Source organism: Procambarus clarkii, chromosome 48 (assembly GCF_040958095.1).
Source record: "Procambarus clarkii isolate CNS0578487 chromosome 48, FALCON_Pclarkii_2.0, whole genome shotgun sequence".
NCBI classification, from domain to species: Eukaryota; Metazoa; Arthropoda; class Malacostraca; order Decapoda; family Cambaridae; genus Procambarus; species Procambarus clarkii.
Window position 1 is genome coordinate 15007768 of NC_091197.1, and position 20150 is coordinate 15027917.

Sequence of the window (20150 nt, forward strand, 5' to 3'; positions counted from 1 at the left end):
TTATCATACATGTAGCTCATGAATATAATGTAATGCATGCTCATGAATATAATGCAGGACAAGGGCCGTCGTGTTTACCATTATAACAAACAAATTATCGAGTTTGTTTGTATTTTCATAATTTTTTGTAAAATAACTTTTCGAAGCATAACTTTTGATTCGAGACGTGCTTCATTCACTTCCGGTCTCTACAATACCAATTTACCAAATCAACGTCAAGAAAATAACTAGCCTCACCTTGTCTAGACGTAACTACAGTACTCAAAAATCCACAACTCCCAAAAAATGTTGATGTTTATTTTAATAAAAATGTTGTTAACAAAACTCTATGAATAATTACTAGTCAATCGGATGCTGGATGTATCAAGTAAGTAATTATTCAAAAAAAGGCACCAAGCCGGAAACCGGAATGTATCAAGTGGAACACTGCCACATTACTGATGTTACTCAATAATAACTGATTATTATTTGCTGTATTCTACAGCTTGTGGCTGTGCTACCAGTTAGTTCTTCACTGTACAACGAATAAAGAAACACGAATTCGTGTATATACTAGACGTTTGAGACAGCGAAAATTACTTATTTTTATGAACATTATTTAGAATTAAAAAGAATTCAGTTACTTGAACGTACTTACGAAACAGTGTTATGATAACTGGAGACACCCCGGACGACGCGCCAGCCAGGCAGGAAGTCTCATATCGCATATGTATTTTGACTTGCTCAGAGAGCAATTCAAAAAATATACATTTTTTAACAAAAACTAATGATCGACTAATTCGATAATCTAATTTATTTTTAATTGTGTAAACTCATGAGTCCTGAGGAGGTAGACTTTTCATAATAATTCGTTAAAGACTTAATGGATATTCTTTCATTAGTCTTCTTGGGTAAAGCATTCCCTCATTTATCTTCCTGTGTGAACTAAACAAATGTAAAATACCCATTTGTCTTCCAGTGTAGAGTGCTCACTAATTTGTCTTAAAGCGTTCGATCCCCCGACGATTCATGTGACTGGGCACCGCCCCCCTCCCAGCCCCAGCTCCTCTTCCTTATATCATAGCTCCTTGTTCTTTTATATCATAGCTCCTTGTTCTTTTATATCATAGCTCCTTGTTCTTTTATACCAGCTCCTCGGCCTCATATTCCAGCCTCATTTACCTTCCATGTTCTGATGATACAGGCTTTACGCTTTTTTTTCCGGTAAATTCCTTAGCATTTATAAGTTAGGTAAATATTATAACGTAGACGAATGGAATATAAGGCAGATAAAAATGTATACAAATTCGTACATAAAGTATGCGCTTTTGTTGGCATACATCTTAAGGCAGGAGGAGGAATCAAATATTGCAAATACATTTTTAATCAAATTTAATTAACACTGGAGAATACTGTTTGTTTTACAGTGAAAACTGGAGTCTGTACTGCATGTTAATTGCTTCTACTTTGCTAACTATAATTGACCTCAATTTATTGTGCATCATAATATACTGAATGGAGCTTCTCTTAAGGTTGCGTTACTCACCAAAATTATGCTGTTACCAGAAATCTGTAAAGTTGTTCTTTTACGATAGCATACGATAGTCAAGGTGTGCTTGCTTGTAGGAACATTGGCTGGTCTCAGTTTATAAACGCATGAATGTTGGATCATATAGAGGATCATATTTCATACGATCAATTCTTATGGTATGAATGCCGAGTTCCTTGTCTTAAACTCTTTATGAATTACTATTAATTGTAAACTCTACTAAACTCCACACTGTTAATTGAGCCAATCTCCAGCAGCTTCAGCAGTAATAAGATTGTTCGCTACGGCTTTCCGGACGAAGTCCTTGGTGGCTTGCTCGATGGATCCTGTTCTACTCTTAGTTTTGGCTGTAAAGGAAAAAATCAATCGAGATTAATGAATCTTTCCATATTGTTGACGGTATACTTCATGCATTCCATTAGTCACACGAACTTTATTTTATAATCCGTCCCTTAATCCTAAAATGTAACAGTCTCTCCTCTGATACTAGCCAGTTACTTGCATTCTCCTAGAAAGAGTGCGTGACAATAGAGATAATAGAAAGCGTGACATAACATTTTTTTTGGTATGACTAAAGAGTTTGGTAAGGATGGGACTGAAGAAGGATTAGGAGTTGAAATTAATGAAATAAAGGATAAGGATGGAGAACGAGGAGAATAATAAGTTCGGTGGCCTGTCCACCTTGGATTGAACTCTGCTGCAGCAGTCGATGTGATCAGCTTCGGTGTTGGTGGGCGGCGCTTCTGTTAGGAGTTAGGAAAAAAAATCGTCTCCTGCGTCTTTGTCGCATTCTATGCTTGACTTCTCGTTCATCATTCTGTTGACGCTGGTATGGTCTGGGCACTTCTAGTACTCAGGGTCGATGAGCATCGGGTTGAGGACTGTAAGGTCGCAGCATTGAGGACTCTGCTTCGACGTACCAAGGCGTGGGTCACTCAGATTCCTCCCTCTTATATTCTTCCTTATATTTCCTATTCCTTTCCAGTGTCTCAAAGCGTTTTTCTTCTGGTGCGAAGTCGCGGTTGGTAATGATTAAGAGGTGTAGGAAATGCTGGTGCTACTGCATGACCAAAGTGCAGGGGTAGTAGATGTTACAGGATTCAAAGCAGATACTGCAGGCTCAGACGGTTTATGACGTATGAAAACGTGTATGAACCAACATGTTGAAGATTCAACGAGTACAAAACAAAGCACTTCGCTTTGCAGAGGGCCTGACTCTGAGGGACAGGGTAAGAACTGACCTGATCCATGAGACGCTCAACATGAAGCCAATGAACATTAGGCTCAGCTACCTGGCCAGAAGACAGCTGTACCGTATGAAGAACATGTATGTCCCAGACCCAGAAGATCCCTTCGTAGCAGAAAACACCACCAGCGACTTCGAGATCCACGAACCACCACACAGAACCAGAAGAATCACTCTCCAACAAAAAGTGATCAGACATATCCATGATGAGGCCTTCCCAAGCCCTCAGATACTAAGCGGTCTGCCAGACGATCCAGATGAGTGGCCCATCCCGGACCCAATCTACACCAAATGAAGAATAAAGAAAGAAAGAGAAAGAAAAAAATAATAAAATTAAAAAAAAAAAAAAAAAAAATAAATAAATAAATAAAAAAAAATAATAATAAAAAAAAAAAAAAAAATATATAAATAAATAAAACACCTACAAAAAAATATAAAACCAAAAAACCATTTGTCGTGGCGGCAGAAGTGTAACTACCCTGATGTTTCTAAGATTAGCCTCCTTCAGCCAACTCCATCGGCTCTAGTGCTTTAGGACACCAACAAGGTCACAAACACTAGCCCCCCCAGCCAATGTACTGACAACCCAACAACACATACGCAAACAAACAACACATACAAAAATGTCAACCCATGGTGGACAGGCCACCGAACTTTCAAACCTCCTCTCTCTCTACACCCGCATCCTCTTCCTGAATTTCATCTCCCCATCCCTCTACCTCCCCCATCCTTTCCATTCCCTATGGACATCAATCCAATCCGAATGCACTCTGGCTTCCTGTCCCCCGACACAATGAATTAAATAAAAAAATATATCTCCTGAAAACAAGATATCCATTAGGAAACCTATGGAACCGCCTTCCCGCCGAAGCCGTAAATGTCCAAACTCTTATTTTTTTTGTTTAAATCTAGCTAGACAAATTCATCAAGGCAAATGGGGGTTACCTTTGACAAGCCACCGGCTTCCTGTTCACTACTAGAATGGTAGTGGCCATCAGGTAAATTCAGGTAAATATGTACATAGCTATACATGAGACCATGGGATACATTCAGCTATACATAGACATTCACGTCAAACCACACCCTACTAAGATACTCACACTCGCCAGAGAAGGAGGCCCAACCCGGACACCACATCTTTCCTATGTAGTATAGGCGCCAACTGCTGATTCTGGGTTTGTAGCTGTACTTGCAGGTGTGGCCCATGAATTCCAACTCTCCATTTTTCCATAAGCTGGGACAAAATAACTTTTGTAACTTTTTACATAAAAAAAACAAAACTAATAAATGCAAATGAGAGAACAAAATAATGGCGGCTTTGTTTACATTTATTAAACAATTTACGAGCTTCGAAACTTCCCAACTCGAGGTTATTATCGCAATAAACAGCTGTTGTGAACTATATTATTATATATTTAGCTAGATAAATTACTAAGTCGTTCCATCCTCTCCGTCGCACCATATATATTCAGCGTGCACTCGACTCGCCGACTCGCCGGCACACCATTGCTCGCCAAGCTTCACCTGCAAACTTATGTAGACTACATTCGTCCACATTTACCATTTATTCCAAGGGCCTGTAATTTTCATGCCAGTCTTCCATGTGGTATCTTATCAAAAGCTTTAGAAAAATCTATGAACTGTACATTACATTCACCGGAAAGCCTTTGTCTAAGTAGCTGGTTACCTTGTCCAAAAATGTGAGCAAAATTGTAAGGCAGGATCTGTTTTTAAGAAATTCATGTTGTGTCGATTGTACAAGGTTTTTCATTGAAGTATGGTGAATTATTTCCCCTCCCAGAGGATTTTCTCTATGAGCTTACAGATGTGTGATGTTAAGCTGATCGGTTAGTAATTTCCTGCTGAGCTCTTCCTGCCTTTCTTGAAAATAGGGGTAACATTTGCATATTTCCAATCTAAAGGGACTACCCCTTGGTCCAGGGATTTTGTGAAAAGTAATTTCAGCAACAGGCATAGTTCTGCCAGTTTCTTCAAGACTCTGGACTGGATTCCATCTACACCTGGGGCTTTGGAGACTTAGTTTGTCAATGTTCTTTCTAATTATTTTGCATGTTATGTGTATATCCCTAAATTCATTCTCCTCACCTCCTTCAAACATTTATGTGGGTGATGGGGAAAATCATCCAACCTTTCGGGTGTAAACACTGATGTAAAATAATAATGTAGTGTGTTTGCTGCCCTTTTATCATCCATTATAACTTAGTTTGATCTATTAAGGGTCCAACTGAATCCACTGTTTTGGTTTTCTCCTTATATAGGCGTAGAAAGATTTTGGATCTTTGTTTCTTAACTCCTTCAGTTGGCCTCTTAGCACCTTGTTTTTTTTGCTGTTTTACAGTGAGGTCTGAAGATATATATACTTAGTCGAGATCTTTGAAATTATGGGCACGGTTTAGTATCTTCCTTCTGTGCTAAAAATTTGCAATGGTTATTCTAAACATATTTGCTTCCGGCCTACCCAACCTCCCAATATGCAGTACTTATCTGATGTACAGTACTTAAGTCAAATTCAAAATTTAAAAAATCAAATGTTTATTCAGGTAAAAGTACATTTGAATGTACGTTTACATACAAATGTACTGTAAAAAGTACATTTGAATGTACTTTTACACTCAAGTAGAATGAATTAAAAATTACATTTGAAAGTCTTCCACCTTGCCTAACATTGCCTAACTATCTAACATTGCCTCAATGGGTTCCTTGTCATTTGTTTTCTTCTTCTTCTTCTTTCGCAAGGTAATGAGGTCGTTTTTCCTCGTCTATGCCTATCCATGGTTTCTGCGTCCCTCTCTTGAGCACCTGCATCTCTATCCGGAAGTCTGTCTGCATTCACCGAGTTCCTCTCAAGAGTCTGATTAACCCTTCCCCCCCATCAGAGACTCCTGATTGACCCCGGGCCTGTACATATGTGTAACATCTAATTTTTTTAAGGTCTATAACTTCTTTCATCAAAATATTGTTCCTCCTACAGGAGGAACCTTCATCGATTCAAGAGGATTCCTTCATCGCCTTGTGGCCTTTGATCAGTTCCCTTAGTATTTTGTCTCGTAAATGCTTAATGAATCCTTGCCCAGGTCTACTAATATTGAAGAATATATCTTCAAGTGCTTGAGCCAAAACAAGTTTTACCATAAATAAAATTTTAGTTATATTTTAAAATAAAAGTTGGTGAAAATTGTTAACATATCGCTAATAATTCATTAAAACAAAGTTGATCAAGATTTACATTACTTACAGTGACTTTAACAAAGTGTATAAAACTTCGCCTGACGGATCACTTGGTCAACTCACCTGACCAGTTTTTTGATGATGCCCGCGATGAGCTCCGGGGTGACCTGAATCTGTGCCTGGCACGGCTGCTGCAGCACCACCACCACCACCAGGCTCACCACCGTCAGTAGTGTCCACGCCCTCATCCTCTACAGCCTCTCGTGTCTTCAACAGGTATCCTGTAGACACAGTGATAAATGCATAAGTAAGTAATTATCAAAAGAAGGCACCAAACCGGGAAGGCTATGTAGCACCATCAAATGCGCAGAATAATCAGAGGGCGCTAAATATCACCAAGGATGCCAATACGAGAACAAAAACGCATAAGGCGAACGATATCAAAAGTATCCGAGTCACCAGATAAATGCATAAAAGATCGACTTGAGAATGGTTCAGGACGGACCGCAACGTCGTCGTCCCTTCACTTTCTAGTGTGTGGTTTGGTCAACAAATGCATAAAAGCCTAGGTACAGTTTCAACTGATAGTAATTATTACCTCGTCTTCGTTTCTCTTAGACCATTATAAGTAACACGACAGACTACTGGAACATTATCTAACACAGTGCACAGTTACCAACCCATTAAGATTTCAATTTAGATTCAACAAAGCGGAAGAAGTTGTTAAACACACATGGCAAAATCTTACTGAAGCGACCATACGAGTCATAAATACTCATACTCCGCCCAAGTAAAACAGAAACAAGTAACATTTAGTGGGGCCAGCCAGAGACTTAGGGCCCCGCGCAGGAATATCCCTGAAAAAAAACCGACTTGGAAATTACGATTAACTCACCATTCGAGAATATTCTTATTATATGAGGCTATTAGAGACTAGGAAAGCCATAAATCAAATCGCCTATTTAAATTTGCATTCTAGCGTGATTAATTATAGACACTTGTGTCATGCTTTAAGCACACTAGTACTGTATATTGCATATGCAAATTGCAATACAATTAATGCAACGAACGCAATAAGATCAAAATAAGTATAAACATCAACCCCCCCCCTTCACCACTAGCCAGGGGTGAGCCGGGGGAGACCAAACTGACTAATCTTAAAAGTAAACATTGACTAGCCTATTAAATTTGCCAGCAGAACATATTAACAATAACAAGAAATAAATCTACACTTGTCATTCCGTTAAGTATATAGGACAACTTAAGAGTAGAAGGGATGTTAGTAAGTTACTTCAGATCTGCCTGCTTCCTTTCTAAGATTAGCAGTCATACGACTTGTAATTTTTTCGTAGGACTCTGAAAGAAATTATCAATTAGATGTAATGGTTGCAAACTGATGCACCACAGTAATTGTCTGAAGATCTCAGACGCCTTATGCGATACCTATAACAAAGAAAAAATTGAAGGCAAAAGCCTTTTTCACTTTTACTGCATTACATGCAATGACGAACTGATTAAACTTGGGACTACCAAGGAGAATAACGCGGCAACATTAGATGAGAATAATGAGGTACCACTGGATGGGAACAGAGTTAAAAATCTATGAGAATAAAGACAAAATAATGATAAAATAATAAAAGAGCTGTAGGAAGGTCAAAAGGTGAATAAAATAATTATCCAATAGAATATAATTACAGGAAAGCCAGTAGGTATTGAAAAAATTTGTGGACATTCCACAATCAATAAAAATAAATCATATAGGTACGTTTCCCATGGCCAACTGGGAAAACCCTGAGGATAATGAGATACTCTGGAAATCCGGGGGGAACATAGCGAATGCAGGCAGGGTTCAACAAAAGGATTTAGATGCGTTGGAGAATCTGATGCTATCTGCGTATTTCAGACGACAAATTGGCACAAAACCCGAATGACAAATTTACGGAGTAATAATGTGCAGAATGCAGAAGCAATCTCTTGGCCCCCTAGGTACAACGTCAGTAACTTAAATGGCTTCTACACAAATGCCAGAAGCCTAATAAATAAATTTGATTATTTTAGTGCACGCATGGAGGATGAGAATCCTGAGGTCCTCTAGCCCTCAGCGAAACATGGGGCGAGAGGCCATAATTAAAGGTGAATTCCATCTTCCAGGATATTCAGCAAGGACAGAATAACAAGAACAGGTCGTGTAATGCTGTATGTAAAAAAGAAGACTTGAACGCAACCAACAATGAGTGAACACCATGGGAATATCAGAATCGGTATGGTGCAACATACTAGCTCAAGATGGTAGTAAACTGAATGTGGGAGTAGGCTACAGGGCTGAAACAGCAACAGCAGAGAAAGTTGATGATCTGCATAATGTGATCAATGCGTCAGCAGACACCTAAACCCCCTATAATGGAGGACTTTAACCACGAGGCAACAGGTTGAGTAAATCAAACATCACAAGCGGGAGAACAATTTCCAGGCCTGGTACAGGACACCTTTCTTACACACACACACACACACACACACACACACACACACTACGTAACACAGCCCTCTGGAGGTAACAACATTATAGATCTTGTACTAACGTCAGAAAAGGGCATGATCTATCAAATTCGGGTAGGGAAAAGAGCTCACCCCTCTTTGTATGATCACAATATTCTAATATATAGATTACAACTAATATAATCCATATTAGAAAAATATGGGACTAACCAAGTTATACCTGCCACGAAGTAGTCAGAAGAATATGGGAGCGTGCTGGTATGGGCAGGACTGCTATACACAGAACTCTAGCCAGTTGTGGATGATGTGTGGCTCTGCCCTGCATTTTATAAAGACTCACGGCCCAGTCTTTCAAGGTTTTTTGGGGGTGTTGAGCTTAATGAGCATCATTCACGGGAGGTTATTAATGGTGTTCATGTCAATAACTCTATAATTATCAGAGGATATAGATGTTCGCTAGTTGTTTGGACGGGAAACAAGTACAGATGGGTTCTGTTACAGATGGCGATGTACCGTGGGAGAGAAAGTCTGCAAGACGCACAGATCGACATACAGTTTCGGTATTCCATGTTTAAGGCAAGTTTAAGATAAGTTATTAAACACTGAATATTTCTCTTTGAATACATTACATATATTATGGGGCCCAGATGAATCATCCCTGACCCACTTACCCCTTTTGCGTGAACTGTTTTTTTTTTATATTTTTATCTAAAAAATCCTAACACTTTTTTCTTGAAAGATTATCAGCAACTTTTTATCACTATTATCTTGCTCTTTCATAATGGTCTTTATGGCTTGATGATACTGAGCCCTAGTGCTAGGTCAGGTCTGGGATAACCAGCCCTCTCTGGGTTAGCCAGCAGATGTCACTAGGATATGTTACAAGAAACGCTATTTTGCCCGGAACGCTATGCGTACTAGTGGCTTTAGGTATTGTATGTACTAGCTCTATCTATAAATCAATCAGAATGTAATTCTGCATCTATGTATGTAATCTTCTAAATATCATTATTATTATTATTATAAAGACCTATTGTGGGATTCCCTAACATCGTCCAACCTGGTATACCACTTCGTTAATTTGTTTACGAGGGATACTCTCCTCCCCCGGCCCTAACTACCACTGATATGTAAACAATCATTGAGACTCCTCTAATGCAAATTACACTGAAGACTAGCGCAAGCAATTGCATCATTTGGAACACTGATTATTATGAAGTTTTCCATTAAGCAAGTACTTAAACCTATCCAGGTCAGCAATGGTGGTCTCCTCCTAATTTAAAATGTGTTGTAGGGAGGTTTCTGTTCTCAGTTGCAGCAGCAGCATCTTGTGAGTGAGGTATAGCGAAGATGGCTGTGACAGTAAGATGCCCGGACAGGTTGTTTACCATCACCGATAGATATATATAGATAGATATATATAGATAGATATAGATATATATAGATATAGATATATATATATAAATATACGAGGCCCCAAGATAGGGACCTCGTAGCCTGGTGGATAGCGCGCAGGACTCGTAATTCTGTGGCGCGGGTTCGATTCCCGCACGAGGCAGAAACAAATTGGCAAAGTTTCTTTCACCTTGAATGCCCCTGTTACCTAGCAGTAAATAGGTACCTGGGAGTTAGTCAGCTGTCACGGGCTGCTTCCTGGGTGTGGAGGCCTGGTCGAGGACCGGGCCGCGGGGACACTAAAGCCCCGAAATCATCTCAAGATAACCTCAAGATAGTCTTATAGCTGCACACGTGAACAGTTAGATCAACATCCGTGATAAAATGATCAATGTGAGACCTAGTATATAGGCACTAGATGTAAGGTAACTTTTATGAAGAAGTATAGGTGTAAGGGACTAATTAGGAATAGGAATAAGCATTGGTTATGGGTCTTTAATATACAGGTTCTTAGTGTGGGATGCTATATATATAATTTAGCCCATCCTCCTGTTCAGGTAGCACTTAAAGTAACGCCGAGGACCATCCTACATTTACTGACGTAAAAGGCAATAATCGGTACTACTGAATTTGTTCAAATTGAAAAGTTTTGTACTGATGTTGTAAAGAAGACTTAACCAAACCTTCTTAGGCTTAATACACGCAAGTTGAGGCCTAATACAGTACATATGTGCTATACCTGGCCTAGGAATATTGAAGTTTGGTATTTTAGCTTCTATTTTTTTCGAAATCAAAGTGAATAATGCCAAATTCTACTATCTAACTATCCATAGTCAGACGACCTGACTATCCTGAATGCACGATGGTCTATATAGTTACAAAAACTACTATATAAAGTGTCATCCACACTTCCCTGGAAATAAACATTCCATTCACCTGGGTTCTCAGAGACTCGAACATAGAGCCCAGGTTTACTATACAAACTTGAGGATGGGTTGAAATTGGATAAATTTGTTCGAGAAATAAGCGGACTGTATACGGGGAAGGATCTTGTTTACAAATCCCACAGTGGAGAGGGAAGGAGGCTACCTTGAGGTGCTTCCGGGGCTTAGTGTCCCCGCGGCCCGGTCGTCGACCAGGCCTCCTGGTTGCTGGACTGATCAACCAGGCTGTTAGACGCGGCTGCTCGCAGCCTGACGTATGAGTCACAGCCTGGTTGATCAGGTATCCTTTGGAGGTGCTTATCCAGTTCTCTCTTGAACACTGTGAGGGGTTTGCCAGTTATGTCCCTTATGTGTAGTGGAAGCGTGTTGAACAGTCTCGGTCCTCTGATGTTGATAGAGTTCTCTCTCAGAGTTCTCTCTCTCAGGAGGGGGGAGGGGAGGTGTTAGCTTACAAAATTAAATGAATCTCAATGGTTCAGTATTTATTATTTAATTTGATTGATTTCAAATATTAATTCTGTTACTCCAATTTTATTTCCGATTAATGAATCGATTGATATAATTTACTGCACCGTCTGAATTACTAAAACAATCAAATTCAACTCTCTAGAACACTTCATAGAGAAGATTTTACATCATAAATACAGCGCTCTCCGCAGAACAGAGCAGCCCTGGGGCCAGATTCACAAAGCAGTTACGCAAGTACTTACGAACGTGTACATCTTTTCTCAATCATTGACGGTTTTGGTTACATTTATTAAACAGTTTACAAGCATGAAAACTTGTCAATCAACTGTTGTTATTGTTATAAACAGCCTTCTGGTGCTTCGGAGCTCATTAACTGTTTAATAATTGTAAACAAAGCCGCCAAAGATAGAGAAAAGATGTACAGGTTTGTAAGTGCTTGCGTAACTGCTTCGTGAATCTGGCCCCTCGTGTTCAACAGTCTGCCTCACGCCTCAGTAGTAGTAATTAACTCTACTGCAGATCATTTCTATTATAGAGTTAATGGTACTAATTTACCATTATTTCAATGCAATTCAATATTCCTAATTAGTATAGACTAAGAACACTTGGTTATGTTCATAATAACGTCCATAACCGGGCTAACAGCTCTCTTTCTCCCTGATCATACACGCGGCCAGATATATACAAACAATACACAGAGACAGACCTCACACAGCACCGCTCCTGTGCCAGATAAGTCCACTACGGGCTCACCATAGCCCGTGCTACTTGCGCCGCTCCTGTGCCAAGTAAGCTACGGGCTCACCATAGCCCGTGCTACTTGGAACTTATTCCGAGTGCCTAAATCTATAACAACAACAGCAGAGACGGAGGTTCACTGATAAGTGTGTGCAGCCCGCAACCCGTCCTCGACTCAAGTCCATTCCATCCAGCGGTCGACCCCACAGACCGCTGAATGGAATTCATAAAGTTGTACATGCTGTTCATTCAAAACATGAATTTTCTCAAATATAAATTAACATTATAATATATTAGCATATTGTACATATATAGGCATAGGTTAGGTTAGGTGTTTAGGTTCTGTTGGCGATTATTTGTATTTGTAGTACGTGGGTGAAGCATTTACAGCGTTGTGGTTCGAACACAAGTCGTCAGTGAAGCACTTGTTCCGGAAGTGTTCAGACGTCAACAGTTGTGAGTCGTGTGTAAACCAGCCCGTCCTCCAATCAAAGACCCAAAAGTGATTCCATGCACCCGCCAAACCCCCTGTTTATGAATGAAAAACGGTTTACACACGACTCACAACTGCTGACGTTCGAACACTTCCGGAACAAGTGCTTCACTGACAAATTTTGTTCGAACCACAACGCTGTAAATGCTTCACCCACGTACTACAAATACAAATAATCGCCAACAGACCCTAAACACCTAACCTAACCTATGCCTATATATGTACAATATGCTAATATATTACAATATTAATTTATATTTGAGAAAATTCCTGTTTAGTCACTAGCCACTCCCATCTTTTCCAGGAATATAAACTTAATTGTTAGGTAATACAACTTAAAATTGAGTGATATTTATATAATGGTGCAGCAGGTATATAGGACAGAATAAAGCAACAAGTCAGCAGAGAAAGCAGGGAAAACCTCCCCCCCCCCCCTCAGCTGGATAATTGGAATTTTGAAGGAACTATTGTCACAAACAGATGACTTACTGACAGGCATTTTGAGACCTATTGAAGTGAGACCAATGCTACATCAATTGTGTTGGGAGTGATTTAGTCCTAGAATTTGTTGATTGAAAATGCAGAGTTCGTGAGTTGACCAGACCACACACTAGAAGGTGAAGGGACGACTTCTAGTGTGTGGTATGGTCAACATACTTTAGCCACGTTATTGTGACTCATCGCCTGAGTTCGTGAATTTTTTTTTTAATAAAGACATTGAATGATTAGTTTATATAAGTCCTTTAGACCGTATTCTCATCGTCAGTTACTCATGTTGATATTATGACTTTCTTGTAAGTAAATAACTTACTGAAAACTCATGTAACCTAAGAGAACTTTAAATACTAAATAGACATTATTGAATATGGTTACTAAACTGAACTGAATTGAGTAAGGGGCGTACAGGTGGTCTCTTTAATATCTAACAGATGCCCGTGAGAATGTTAAATGTTGTTCTGAACATCTGTGCTGACGGTGGTGGCTGGTTAATGCTCCCAGGTGTGGCCCTAAGAGCGTGGCCTTCAGGTGTACGTGGTATTCATGGTGTGGCCTTAAGGGCCCCCTTACCACAGGTAAGGTGGCCCTTACCTGTGGTCCTCATGGTGTGGCTTTCAGATTGCAGTTAGCATAGAACACCGAAGAGTGTCAGCACTTTCAGCTCCTTGTCCTCATTCCAGCTCCTTGTCCTTATATCCCAGCTCCTTGTCCTTATATCCCAGCTCCTTGTCCTTATATCCCAGCTCCTTGTCCTTATATCCCAGCTCCTTGTCCTTATATCCCAGCTCCTTGTCATATCCCAGCTCCTTGTCCTTATATCCCAGCTCCTAGGCTTCATATCCCAGCTCCTTGGCCTCATATACTTTCCATGTGGTAGTCATACTTGCTTGACGTTTTCCCGATAACTTTCTTAGTATTTATAACGTGGATAAAAGCATTTACATACTCGTTCATAAAGTATGCACATTTGTTGGTACGCATCTTATTAAGGCAAAGGAGGAATAAAATGTAAATACATTTAAAATAAAATTTAATTAACACTGGAGAATATGCTTGTTTTACAGTGAGACTTGGGGGCGTGTATACCATGTTGCTTCTGCCTTCCTAACTATAATTGCCTTAGTTTATTGCACATCCTGATACTGTGTGGAGCTTCTCTGAAGCCTAGCGTTATTCTCACTCAAATAATGCTTGCAAAGATTCGATAAAAATGCTGTGAGCAGAAACCCGTAATGGTAATAGCTCAGTCGATTAAGGCAGCGTCTGGGATTCTCTCGGACGTAGGTTCGAATCCTCGTCACGGCCCTTGTGGATTTGTTCTGTAATGGTGGTTTTTTTTTTACGACAGCTTAAGACAGTCAAGGGGTGATTGCCTGTAGGAACACTGGCTGGTCTCTGTTTATTAAAATATAAATTTTTAGACCACTTAAAATTATCGAAAGGCCACTACTTTTAAAACCCTCCGGACTAGGAGAGACTCCTATTGCTTGAGCCAAGCTGCAGCTTCTTCAGCGGTAATAAGCTTGTTCTCGATGGCTTTCCTGACGAAGTCCCTGGTGGCGTGCTCGATGGCTCCTGCTCTACTCTTAGTTTGGGCTGTAAAGGAAGAATCATACGAGATTAATGAATCCTCCCATATTGTTAACGGTATATAACATGTGGTCTATCAGTCACACCAAATTTGTTATAATCCGTTCCTTAGTAATTGATATTAGCAACGTCTCTCTCTCCTGATATTAGCAAGTGACTTGCATATATATTCTTTCTCCCATGATAATCGCTAGGATGACAGAACGTTGATGTTAAAGATTCGCTACCTGGAACATAAAGTTCCAAGTAGCACGGGCTATGGTGAGCCCGTGTGACAGAACGTTCGTAGCCAGTTATGCTTCTTCCTCTCCCTAATAAGAGCGCGAGAAAGAATTCCTTCTCCACGGGAGACATCTCCCGTCATGCAGGGTGCAGTCGCACCTCCTCAGATCTCCAGTATCAGCTCTTGATACTGGTAATGGCTTAATAGGGCCACCACTTACGGGCTATTCATGCCCGTGCCACTTTTTGGGCGGCTTAATCTTCATCAATCAATTCCTTCTCCTTTGACGCGAGCGCATGGCAGTCCTCTCTCCACTGTGAGAAAGGGCTTCCCACTGTCCATTTTACCCACTGGGTAAGATGGGAAACATTAGAGACAAGAACTGTAGCCGAGGGCCCCTTCCATTCCTACCTTACCTTGAGGTTACCTTGAGGTGATTCCGGGGCTCAGCGACCCCGCGGCCCGGTCGTCGACCAGGCCTTCTCCTCGTTGCTGGACTGGTCAACCAGGCTGGTGGACGCGGTTGCTCACAGCCTGACATATGAGTCACAGCCTGGTTGATCAGGTATTCCTTTGGATGTGTTTGTCAAGTTCTCTCTTGAACACTGTGAGGGGTCGGCCAATTATGCCTCTTATGTGTAGCTCAACTGTGAATGACTCCATCTTTCCTTTCCTCTTAAGAATGGCCATTGGTAATGACAATTAAGGTTCGACACAACTCATTATACAATTTGGAAACCGATTGTTTAGTCAAATTAATAAATATTGATTCAACTTACCTATTTATCGCAAGGTGAATAGAACCATTAGGGAAAAGGTGACGTGCCAAAACATGGCGCCCTGCCAGGGAATGAAATCCACGACCAGTCAGTCGTGAGCCATTGCATTTAGGATTAAAACGTACTGTCTATTCGGAGGATGGGCTGAGCCTCGTACCGAAGCGCCGACTTCGGTACGAGGGTAGAGGGGTATAGGGAAGAGAGAAAAGGATATTCTCGTAGTCTTGAAGAACGTAACAAAGAAAGCGCAGTGACCGTATCATCCGCATCCCTTTCAGTAATGTAGTTCTTCTCCTCCCGCCCCACTCCGTAACAATATACAGGTTCACATGTATACACGTGACCATGGGATACAATTAGCTATACATGGACATACACGCGAGACCACAGACCATGGGATACAATTAGCTATACATGGACATACACGCGAGACCACAGACCATGGGATACAATTAGCTATACATGGACATACACGCGAGACCACAGACCATGGGATACAATTAGCTATACATGGACATACACGCGAGACCACAGACCATGGGATACAATTAGCTATACATGGACATACACGCGAGACCACAGACCATGGGATACAATTAGCTACACACAGACATACACGCGAGACCACAGACCATGGGATACAATTAGCTACACACAGATATACACGCGAGACCACAGACCATGGGATACAATTAGCTATACATGGACATACACGCGAGACCACAGACCATGGGATACAATTAGCTACACACAGACATACACGCGAGACCACAGACCATGGGATACAATTAGCTATACATGGACATACACGCGAGACCACAGACCATGGTATACAATTAGCTACACACACAGACATACACGTCAAACCACACCCTACTAAGATACTCACAGTCGCCAGAGAAGGGCGCCCAACCCGGACACCACATTTTTCCTTTGTAGTAGAGACGCCAACCGCTGATTTTGGGACTGTAGCTGTAGTTGCAGGCGCGGCCCATGAATTCCACCTCTCCATCTTTCCATAACCTGGGACAAAATAACTTTTATAAACTGTCTTTTTAATGAAAAAAACGATAACAAAATGCAAATGAGACAACAGAGACTCTTGGCGGCTTTGTTTACATTTATTAAATAATTTGTGAGGCTTCGTAACTTCTCAATTCAAGGTTATTATTGTCATAAACAACCTCACAGTGCTTCGGAGTTAAATATTGTTTATTGAGTAAACAAATCCGCCATGATTGAGGAAAGATGTATAGGTTTCTAAATAGTTGCGTAAATGCTTGATGAATCCTGGCCAAGGCTTACCAATATTGAAGAATATGTCTTCAAGTACTTGAGCCAAAACTAATTTTACTATAAGTAAAATAATCGATTTAGCTAAATTATAACGAAGAATTTTTTTAAGTTTGCGCAAATTTTCAGCATATTTTTAATAATTCATTAAAAAAGTTCAAAAATATTTATTTTGCTCATCGTGAATTTAACAAAGTGCATAATACTTTACACACAGAGATCACACTAACGTGATGCATCAAAATGAACAAATCCACAAGGTCCGCAGTAAGTTCAGTATAACCTCGGTTTCAACCCTTTTACCCTGTCGTAGCTCAGTCGATTAAGGCAGTGTCTGGGATGCTCCCAGACGCAGATTCGAATCCTCGTCACGGCCCTTGTGGATTTGTTCATTTGCATAATTACCTGACGGGCCACTAATCAACTCACCCGCCCAGTTTGTTGATGATGAGATTGATGAGCTCCGGGGAGACCTGAGCCTGGCACGGCTGCTGCAGCACCACCATCATCATCAGACTCATCACCGTCAGTAGTGTCCACGACCGCATCCTCTACAGCCTCTCGTGTCTTCAACAGGTATCCTGTAGACACAGTGATTTAACCATCTCTTGGCTGCTGGCGAGCCGCTCACATAAATCAATTATTTCACAGAGGGAAAGGGTGGAGGCAGCGTTGCTGCCTTTGAATTTGACATTCAAAGAGACAGTGCGGATCATATATTCAAATGACTAACAAATATTGCGGGAATGCTTTGTGGTAGGATTATTTCTTATGCAGGGCAGGTGATTAATAGTTATTTAAGCTTTAAAAGTTATATTAATGAGCCGTCCTATCAATGAATGGTAGTTATGTAAGTTTTGAAACACAAAGAGGATGAGAGGTGCAGCTGTTCACTTACCATGTAGAGAACCTCAGTAGTGTGTAGGTCTTTATGCTGGACAGAACTGATGTAACACTCAACTCTTTTTGTACATTAAGTATCTACTTATTTTCTCTGTAAAATAGCTTGGCACTGAGTAATAATAAGCTATTGTGGTGGACTCAATAACCCTCCCGCAGTTGCTTGGTTCTATTCCCAACACCAAGGTTAAGGCAGTTCACAGTCACCCATCCAGTGGCGGCTTTAACCTGACCGATCGAGTGGTGCACACATCTTCAATTGAGCCTTCGTTTTAATATGATGAAAGCACCGAGGGAATCACAGAGGCGGTTGTAACGTGGCCAACGACTGAGTCACGGGGGTGATTGCCACCTGGCCACGCCTGAGGCTCTGATGAAAGCACCGACAAAAGCTAAGTGTTCACGCTGCTAACGTCGGGTGAATGTCAGAGGTTAGCTAATGTCAGGAAGAACATCCTGGCTGGGAGCCAGGGAGGCGGCGGCTCTCAACGACCCAGCAGACGCGTCAGGAGAAAACACTAAGTCTTATTACAACATTACAACACTAATGTAATGAGGACGCGGGTTGTTGTTGTTGTTAAAGATTCGCTACTTGGAACAAAAAGTTCAAAGTAGCACGGGCTATGGTGAGCCCGTAGTTAGGACGTGGGGTGACATGCGAACGTGAGGGAGAAAATTACTATCTAATAAGCCTGACCTCGCATATTTACAAAGCTTATGGAGAGAATCCGAAAAGGAAGGAATCATTCACAATCTCACTGTGAACAATGGAATAAAATCAACGCAATAGAGTTTTGTTACAAATGTATCCTGCATAACAGTCCCGCTCAGATTTTTCGAAAAAGTAACCAGCTATTCAGACAAAGGACTCACGGTAGAAGTAACGCACATGGACTTCGCTAACGCCAACCCGTCCTCTCAAAATAACGTCGCATTTCGCGCTATGGCAAAAAAAAAAAAAAAAACTGACGTAATTTGAAATTAAATCGGCTCACGAGGGTAATGCTTTTCCCGTTTTCTGTCTGGGGTCCTTGAACTTAGTCTGTTTGGTTAAGTGAGCAAACTTTCAATTAACGTTTTTCATGATGTTTTGAAGCTTTAGGAGATTTTCCTGCCCTCTTAACCTACCAGAGGACTCTTAACTTACTGTTTCGGAAAAAAATTTCCCAATTTATTTTGAATTTTTTGTTTATTTTCAAATTACGTCAGTTTTCGGCCATACGGGCAAACGGCTAAATTCCGACGTAACTGGTAAGAGGACAGGTTCTTCTGTGAGACATTCAAATTACAAGCACATGTAATAAATGACATAATAATAGAACGTATAAAACAATGGTTAAAACAAAGAGTTGTCCTAACCCGAAATGCATCTGACTAAACCACCACAAACATACATACATACATACATACATACATACATACATACATACATAACTTCAAAGTCAGACTTGATCAAGAATTCGAGCGTCAGAATCAACTATAACCCAACTAGTACAACATGACATAAAGAACTAACCTAACCTCACCTCACTTTACCATAACCACTGAGAAGTAAACACACGACAGGGGAGAGAGAGAGAGAGAGAGAGAGAGAGATGTTGACCAAACCACATGCTAGAAAGTGAAGGGACTGACGACGTTTCGGTCCGTCCTGGGACCATTTTCAAGTCGAATGAGAGAGAGAGATGTTTTACCTCAAGTCACTGGAGTAGTCAGGAGAGGTGACAGCGTGCTGGGCAGGACTGGTGGTACCCACAGCGCTCTGTGTCCTCGAGTAGAATGGAGTGGAGACGTGACGCTCTCCACTGCCTTATATACAGGCTCGCGACGCAGTCAAGTCTTGCATTTTTGTTTGGGTCCTCCCTCAATCGCGGGAGGGTTATTCAGGCCAAAACAATTTTACTGACAATCCTCTGAAGTGTATTTTAGTCCAAAATATAGTCCAGGATTAAAGTAAACTCATCGTATACACCAATAATCCGGATATTTATCAAGAATATGGTTTATTATAAATGCAGTGATCTGAAACATCAGGATCTGAATTAAAGTTAGTTAATACAAGCTTGGATAGGCGTAGAGCAACTCTTTATGAATAACTAAAATTAAGAAAATCAATGTATTATGTGATAAAAATAAGTTCTTAATATGAAGTTGTAAATGTTAACAAGAAATCATGCCAGTTATTTATTTTTCACTACAAGATAACTTAGGTAAGATAAACAGCGGTTTATAACTTTACAACTTTTAATTATCTTTAAAAGTGACAGTTGTAGGTAGCAGATCATTCCATTAAATTTATTAAGAAACAATAAAACAACTCTAGGCGTCCCCTGGCATGCTGTTCCCTCATTAATTCTGGCGACCCCCGAC

At 40.6% G+C, this 20150-nt stretch overlaps 1 protein-coding gene across 6 annotated transcripts; it reads right to left on the reverse strand.

Annotated features, from left to right (window-relative positions):
- Positions 1–1354: 1354 nt before the first annotated feature.
- LOC123764805 (anti-lipopolysaccharide factor) lies at positions 1355–19628 on the reverse strand. 6 transcript variants are annotated; one of them, XM_069302643.1, is made up of 4 exons: positions 19475–19579; positions 6087–6244; positions 3875–4008; positions 1355–1875 (listed from the first exon to the last, which is right to left on the reverse strand). In XM_069302643.1, the coding sequence occupies exons 2-4, from the start codon at positions 6209–6211 to the stop codon at positions 1763–1765; spliced, it is 372 nt and encodes a 123-aa protein (XP_069158744.1). In that variant the 5' UTR covers positions 6212–6244; positions 19475–19579; the 3' UTR covers positions 1355–1762. The 6 variants fall into 6 exon arrangements, with proteins under 6 accessions (XP_069158744.1, XP_045608927.1, XP_045608929.1 ...); XM_045752971.2 differs by lacking the exon at positions 19475–19579 and adding an exon at positions 12020–12196; XM_045752973.2 differs by lacking the exon at positions 19475–19579 and adding an exon at positions 11973–12195.
- Between the last annotated feature and the right edge of the window lie 522 nt (positions 19629–20150).

Coding starts and splice junctions, on each gene's coding strand:
- LOC123764805 (XM_069302643.1), bottom strand. CDS start 6,211: ATGAGGGCGTGGACACTACTGACGGTGGTGAGCCTGGTGGTGGTGGTG. Junction 4,009..6,086: donor ATCATCAAAAAACTGGTCAG/GTGAGTTGACCA, acceptor ATTTTGTCCCAG/CTTATGGAAAAATGGAGAGT. Junction 1,876..3,874: donor GGCCTCCTTCTCTGGCGAGT/GTGAGTATCTTA, acceptor TTTCCTTTACAG/CCAAAACTAAGAGTAGAACA.